At 47.1% G+C, this 7909-nt stretch overlaps 1 protein-coding gene across 2 annotated transcripts in view; it reads left to right on the forward strand.

Annotated features, from left to right (window-relative positions):
- The window catches only part of TRPM8 (transient receptor potential cation channel subfamily M member 8), a 33968-nt gene extending 31451 nt beyond the window's left edge, over window positions 1–2517 (forward strand). For both annotated transcript variants that reach the window (XM_062506606.1, XM_062506607.1), the window contains 2 exons: window positions 1147–1180; window positions 2467–2517. In XM_062506606.1, the coding sequence (XP_062362590.1) occupies window positions 1147–1180; window positions 2467–2517 (85 nt within the window). The remainder of the gene's footprint in view (window positions 1–1146; window positions 1181–2466) is intronic.
- Window positions 2518–7909: the final 5392 nt, after the last annotated feature.

Here is a 7909-nt window from a genome sequence, read left to right on the forward strand (position 1 = left end):
ATTCTCCTCATTTTCTCTTGAACAATTCTAGTGAAGGCAAATTTTCAACAGCTCTAAATGTTTGCAAACTAATGAGTAAGTAAATAAACTCAGCATAAATGTGCTTTTTTGTTTGCTGCAGAGAGGAAAATGTCTTCCTGTGGTGTTTTGAGATCTCATCATGGGAGCCAGTGCCATAGCTGACTCTTCTTGTAGCATTAGTTTGGGTTGGATATCAGTAAAAAGTTCTTTATGGAAAGGGTTGTCCAGCTCTGGAACAGGCTGTCCAAGGCAGTGGTGGCACCCCCATCTTGGGGTGGGAATTTAAAAGCTGTGTGGATGTCACACTTGGGGACATGAGTTAGTGATAGAATTGGCAGTGCTGGGGGAGCAGATAGATTCCATCTTTTCCAACCCAAATATTTCTATGATTATACAGTTAGCAGAGAATGTTTACCATTAGGAATGGAATATCAGACATTCCCACAGCAGTAATCCAGATGGAGATCTGTAGGTAGTAGTAGGAGTGGGGAAGACCTCTGAGGAGGGGAAGAGGCTCTTTGGACTCCTGGTGTCTGAAGCTGGGAGACTCAGACTTGGAAGTTTCTTTGACTGCCAGCTCATATAAACATGATCTTTGGGATCTGTCTCCCTGTTTTCAGAGTAATAGTATAAGAGAAAAGAAACAGGAAGAAAGCAAGAAGACAGAACATTGCTGGAGAGCAAAACCTGCTCTGTGTGATTGCTTAACTTCGCCAACTTCTGGCAGCTTGAGTATTTCCCTTAATCAGAGAGAGCTGCTAGGGATGGGCAAGAAAAACCAGACCCTTCTATATCCATGGGCATGAACATTGCTGTCCACAAATAAGTGTTTAGGGTAAGACTACCCAGAGACAGGCAGTGCTGTATAAGAAGCCAACCAAATACCAAAAACATCTCCTTGGTACTGGAAGCAAAAGTGTCTTGAGAATAAAAATGGAATAACATCCTACTAATAGTAATTCCCGTGTTAATTCATTTACTTGTACTAAAAATTATGCCAGTCACATGCAGCCCTGCCTCCTGGGGAGGATGGAACACTGGGGGGAATTGGGGTGTAGTAATTAGCTAAGTGTTCCTTAGTATCCAGACTGATCCCTTTGCTCCGTGTTCTCCTTCTGCTTCTAGGATGGTGCATCGATTTAGACAACTGGATGCAAAGGTACTTCTGTCCCAGATTGCTCTGGGGAATGTGATTCTCTCTAGTGAAGCAAGGGGTGTGCCATGGCAAGGAAAGTGAGCCTGCCAGAGTCATGTGCAGTCTTTGTCACAGTCACCAGGACCCCATTTTAATTTGGCTTTTTTCCATGCTGCTTTCATTCCATAGATAGGAATGTTGGGTGTGTAATGATTAGGACAAGAGGGAATGGGTTTGAACTGAGAGTAGGGTTAGATGGGATAATGGGAAGAAATTCTTGGCTGTGAGGGTAGGGAGGCCCTGGCACAGGGTGCCCAGAAAAGCTGTGGCTGCCCCTGGATCCCTGGAAATGTCCAAAGGGAGGTTGGACATTGAGGCTTGGAGCAGCCTGTGTCCCTGCCCACAGCAGGGGTGGAACACAATGAGCTGTAAGGTCTGTTCCAAGCCACAAGAGCTTTGTATTATGCTGGAAAATGAAACAGAAAGACACTTGCTTTGCAATGAAGGAGTGTTTCTCAGTGTTCCTTATGGGATGGAGTAGATTTAAAGTGATTTCCATCTTAGAGTAAGACTGCAATATTCAGCTGTGTAACAGGCCCATAAAACACCAGTGGGAAGAAGGGGTGTCATACACTTGAATTGTCCCCTTTCCCAAAGGTGTCTGTCAAGTTTAGCTTCTGGTGCTGTAGGCATGGAATAGTGAATCAATATAAAGCTACTGGTCTACCAAAGAGCACATAATGAGAATTGCCATAAAGTCATCTTTTTATGCCTGTGATGCTGAAAAAACCTTCAAAGTAGGTATTTTCTGAGGCTTGATTGAATTAAATATTTGCCCTCTGAAGCAAGGAATCTTCATACCAGTGCTTTGGTATGAAGAACGGACTTCTGAGACTCTCACAGGTGAAAAGACCCACATATACTTCAGAGTAGAGTATTTTGGTTGCTGTCAAATGACTTAGATTGCAAAATAATAGCTTGTTTCCCAGACTGAAAGGGAAATGGTGAACAAGTCTATGGCTAGTGATGCTGCTCTTGAAACTGAAAGGAGATATGTTAACTTTAATTCTCTCCTGAAAATAGATACCCATTTCTTCTGGTAACTGCTGTTTAACTTGCTGAAATGCAGAGGCATCAGGGCTTGCTGCATTAATTGCCCTGATGAACACTGTAATTGGGAGTGTCCTTTCAAGTACTCTTGCATTTGGTGTAATCTTTGAAGAGGCAGTTGCTCATTACTTACATCAGTCATTAACATTGCTTTTCTTCAGCTAGATGAACTTTAAAAGAAATAACTTTTTTTTTTTAAGCTCTCTGATTTGAAAGGCCTTCTGAAAGAGATTTCCAGTAAATTTAAATGAGTGCAGCTGAAATCTAAGAGCAGCTACTGGAGCAGGGTAAGCCCTCTTTAAATCCATTCTCTGCCTTGAAAAATTATCAGCATTTGTGGTGTTAAATTGTGTCTTTGAAAGAAGAGTTAGTGTTAATTGCTGATGCTAGAATTCATATTGATATTGAATGGGAAAGAAGGGAGACCTGAATTCTCTTCCTTGTTTGTGTTTTCCGTTCTGAAAAATAAAATTTTCCAACTGGGGTTTCTATCTTGTCTTACTTGCTTGACTTTGAAAAACTGACTAACCCATGGTTATTTTAGTTGTCTTTGTGTTGGAGGCCCTCTAGAAAATGAGGAGCTGTTGTGCTGGATCCCTTTACACTTGGTACCTTTTATCTCTGAAGGGCAGACAACCCAAACAGAAATGACAGTAGTGAGGACAGGAATGCAGTTTATTTTTCTACTATCAAAGTGGGGCATTAGGCTGGATCACTGTAGCCTTCTCATGTCCTGTACAATAAGCTGCAGTATGAAGAGCTGACCCAAAGCCTCCAGTCCAGTTGAGGGTCTGGTCATAAGCCTTGTTTTTTTGCCTCCAGTTTTGAGGAAGAATTGCCTCGGAGCTAAAAGCACCAGTGGGATGTGAAAGGCAGACAAAATACTGATGGATGCAGAGAACACTGCCATCTTTAGAGGCAGACAGCAGGTTAAGAGGTGTAACTGTTGAATGGGGTAATCTGGAACAACTTGATCAGCCTGGACATTAAGGCCTGGCTCCTTCCACAGAGAGGTTTTGTCCAGGAGAACTTAAATCTCTCCCAGTCAGCTCACCATTTTCCTGGGAGAACTGAATGTTAGCTTGACATAAGTTCCATTTACTCATGAGTGACTTGCAGCAACCTAATAAAATCTGCAAGGATCACCAGTTCCTGGGCTGGTTCTAGGATGCATTGGACTCTAGGATGCCTAAAATTTAGGCTGTAGAATAGTGGAATTCTGGAGGCCATTTAGTCCAATGCTGCTCAAACAGCTCCAGCTCAGATCAAAGGGAGCTGCAGTGTGGCTGGTAAACAGGCTGTGATTAGATATGCTGAGACAGGGGACAGCAGTTTATAATGGAGCTTGTGGGAAGAGACCTCTCATGATAGATGATAGTGCCTTCAGAAGAATCCTAGAATACCAAAATGGTTTGGGTAGGAAGAGACCTTAAAGTTCATTCAAGTTCTACCCTCTGTCATGGGCAGGGACACCCTTCCCTGGTGTATCCAGTCACCTGAGCTGATGTTGTGAGGATGAAAGCAAAGCCTTGAGGTGGGCTGGGAGCGCTACTCTCTAATTCTTTCTGTTTCTCACACAGGTACCAATTCTTGAAGAATAATTGCTCAGAGCTGGCAGTAACCCCCAAGCAGATGCTAATGGAGGCACCAGAATGTCACTGTCTCTGCAGGACTCAGTAGGGTTTTCTTGCTATTTTAATTTTTGTTCATCAAACAGCCCTTTCTGCTTTTTGCAAGGTTGTGGTGAAACAGGAGATGACTGCTTGTCTCCTGACAGGGTTCCTGTGTTGCCCAAATTCTTCTTCTCATCTGCCCTAATGTCCAGTGGCAGCAATTAGTCCTTGTAAGCTGTTGTTGCAAAGCATTCCTATTTCCAGGAGTTCTGCTGCTGTTGCCAAAATCCCTTTGCTTTTCCATTTCACACACAGAGGGGCCTGTGCGTGGATTTCCTTCAGGCACTAATTGCTCATCTGAATGAATCCATCTCTCTTCCCATTCCATCCTGTAGTAGCCAGATCTCACTTGTTCCTTGCACAGCCTGTCTGTCAGACCTGCTGGGGTCTGGAATGCTGGCGTGCCAGAATGCAGTGGATTTCAGCATCATCCTGCCCAGGAAAGACTATGGTCCAAGCCTGCATCCCTATTTCAGAATGTACAGGAATACTGTGGACTTCTTCCCACTCTACCTGGAACTGTGCAGCAATGCAGAAGTTCAGCTATTACAGCCCTGCATGTGAGACACATGAATTAATCTAGAAGTGTTTCCAAAGGTCTTGTTTGCAATCCTTGATAGGTGTCTTTAGTCATAATTTGTATCCTGGGAATGTCGGAATTCATTTGGCTTTTCCTACAGGTGTTTGCTGATGTTTGTATTTGGAAATGGACAAGAGATTGTTGGAATCTTTAAATAGAAGGATGCTTAATATGGTGATGTGGCTCTTTGTGCTTTCTGTCTAAAATTGCAGCTGAATTTTGTCCATTTTTTTGTTATAACTGAGGGCACAGCCAGCTGAAGGCACTGAAAATGGCATTTATTTACATGGCAAAGCATTGTGTATCAGTCTTTGTTCTCAGTCTCAAGGAATCATGGACTCATAGACTCTCCAGAGTGGAAAGGACCCACAAGGATCATGGGCTCCAAAATCTGTCCCTGCACAGACACCCCAACACTCCCAGCCTGTGCATCCCTGAGAGCAGCATCCAAACCCTCCCGGAGCTCTGGCAGCCTCGGGGCTGTGCCCATTCCTTGGGGAACCTGGGCAGTGCCCAGCACCCTGTGGGGGAAGAACCTTTTCCTGATCTCCAGCCTGATCCTACCCTGGCAGAGCTCCAGCCGCTCCCTCGGGTGCTGTCCCTGGTCACAGCGAGCAGCGATTGGAACTGTCCTTCAGAATGAAGATGCAGGCCATGCTGAGATCTCTTCCTTCTCTCTCCTCTTCTCCAAGCTGAACCAGCCAGTTGACCTCAGATGTTCCTCATACATCTTCCCCTCTTGTTCCTTCATCATGTTCATGCCCTTTCAATACTCTCTGCTAGCTTGACATAATTATGATACCTTCACAAAGCTTGCTGGTTTTTTCTCCCTGCATCTCACAACCCAACTGTACTGTATGCTGTGCATGACATCACCCTGGGGGATCCAGCACTAACAATAGCAGTGGTATTTGTTTACAGGGGGAAATACATCTGTTTTCCTGCTAAAAAGTTTATAAAAGAGCCAGGCTTTCACTGATCCATCTGGCAGTCAGCTTGCATCATAAATTCTTAAGATAAGGTTCCGTTCTAGAAATTATTTTTCCCATATTATTTTGTGAAAACTGTGCTTTTGTTCAATCCTTTCCTATATAAAACCTGCTCTGTGACTGCCTGTAGCTCTAGAGATCGGTGGTCTTGAAAATGTGTGAATGGAATTGTGAAACCATGGTCTGTAAGGTCTGAATTCTGGAGTCAGTCTGCATCCAGTGCCACACCACCTGGCACCAGCCTGTGCACCTGGCATGCTGCTCCCCTCCCTGTGCTGCAGGGGCTCTTCTCTAGGCTCCTGTGATGCGGTGAGTGCCTGGGAAAGGGACAGAGCCTACCCCAAAATTTTCCTCCCACGGCCTCTTGGCCAGGGGAAGTAGAGCCTGAGCCCTGACTGCCCAGTGCCCAGTATTTGGGTAAGGAGGGCAAGAGGGGCCCTCCAGGGGCTGTTGCCAGGATGCTGCCACTAAGGGGCAAAGGCAGAGTGGGTGGTCTGCCTAGGCCCTTGTGGCTTCTTAGGCCACTATGCTGTCACCACGGGCCCCCTGCCACAGAGCTCTGGGCCTGCAGAGCTGCTGGCACCAGGGAGAGGGCAAGGGTGTCCCCTCAAGCGGGGCAGCCAGGTTGGTGGTGCCCAAGTGGCTCTGGATTCCACGCAACCAGCACCAGACTGTGCACCAGAATGAACGCAAAAAGAGCATGTCTGCTTCCCCCACTTCCCGTGGCTGCTCCCTCAGAGTGCTGGCACAATATGGCGGGACACAGAACAGCTTCTCCTCCCAGAGTTATCATCTGCACTTCGCAAATACACTGCACATCAGCTTCTGGCCTCAGCTGGACATAAAGAAAATGCTGCACTAAATAAATGCTGGGCTTTTTTTATTCAGAATGCTTGAAAAATATGCAGAAAAGCCCAAGGAACCATGACAGTGTTTCTGTATGCTCTCTTTGTCCTATAGACATTCAGCTACTGTGACTCCCTTCTATGGAAAAAAATAATTCCAGGAAAGAGCACAGCCCCCAGTGAACCTGGGCTTTGGCTCCCTCTGGCATATAAGCCCCCTGGGCCACAGGTCTCTGGGGAAGGAGCTGGGTACCAGCGCTGCCAGGGCTTAGAGGGTGTCAGGTCTGCTTGGGCAGGGACTCTGCCACAACTGCTGATTTCAGTGCTGGCCGGGCCCAAGGGGTCAGAGCAGCATTCATGCCCCGGCCCACACCTTTCTTGGCTGTTTTGCCGCCATGCCCAATAGACACTGGAAGAGTGCCCTCCCTCTGGTCCCACTTGCTTGGCTTTCAGACTGGCTCTGAGGCAGGGGCTGCGATCCCTCACTTGTGGGGACCAGAAGCGCACCCAGGATCCTGGCTCTGCCTTACAGCGCTCCGGACACTGGTGTGGTCACACGTCCGGGTCTCAGGCACTGCGCTGCTGCTTCATCTGCTCTGTGGCACACCCAAAGCTCCCTGTTAAGCCCTGACTCTCTCTGGTTCTTCCCTCTTGCTGAGCCTGTGCAAGGATGGAGCACTCTGTGCTTTCAGGAAGGTATCCTTGAAACCTTGCAGCATTCCAGGCTCCTTTGCCCTCTGTGGATGCTTGCCATGGAATCCCTCCCAGCTGGGTTCAGAGCATACTCAGGTGCAGTGGCTCTTCTAAAACCCAGGGGCTTCAGGGTGCTCAGCAAGACCTTTAACTCCACAGTGTTGTGGAACTTGTCCTTCAGCAGAGAGACCTTTCCAGCCCGATCTGCCCTCATTTCTCTGCGTCTCTGCACAAAACACGGCACGGAAGAGAAACAGCTGGAGGGGCCTGTGTGTCCTAGGGCTCTGGATTGGTAGTGCTTCAGCTCCACAGAGATGCAGGCAAAGTGAAGAAGCCAAACTTTTTATTAATGGAAGGTGAAGCAAAGGGATGAGCTGGGAAGGGAAAAAGGGGGATGGACAGGCTATGAGGGCTGGAGTGAGGGAGCAGTCAAAAGGGAGGAATGGCATGGAAGATTAAAAACAAATGGGGAAAGTCTAAGAGCTGGAGGGAGGGAGCAGTCATAAGGGAAGAATAGTGGAGGGAAGAAGAGAGGATGGGCAGTGTCTGAAAGCTGGAGGGAGAGGGCTGAAGCTATCAGAGCTTCCCACAGGTTCAGCTGTGGCAATCTTCAGCTGTTCCTAGAGCTCCTTCTGGTCTCAAGGCAGGCTCATCTTCCATGGCATCTGGAGGTCTTAAAGGGACGCTGGTTCTTCTGAGCCAGCTGATGAGCATGGTTCTGATGCTCTTACTTTGAATAGCTCTTGAACAACCATGTTTGTCTGGGAAGGGCTGTCATCCCTCCTCAGGGCTTCAAGGGCTGGAAGAGGGAGCAACAGAGCCATGGTCAGAAGCCGGATCTATGGGAATACAAGGAGATCTTC

Source organism: Cinclus cinclus, chromosome 21 (assembly GCF_963662255.1).
Source record: "Cinclus cinclus chromosome 21, bCinCin1.1, whole genome shotgun sequence".
Classification (NCBI taxonomy): domain Eukaryota; kingdom Metazoa; phylum Chordata; class Aves; order Passeriformes; family Cinclidae; genus Cinclus; species Cinclus cinclus.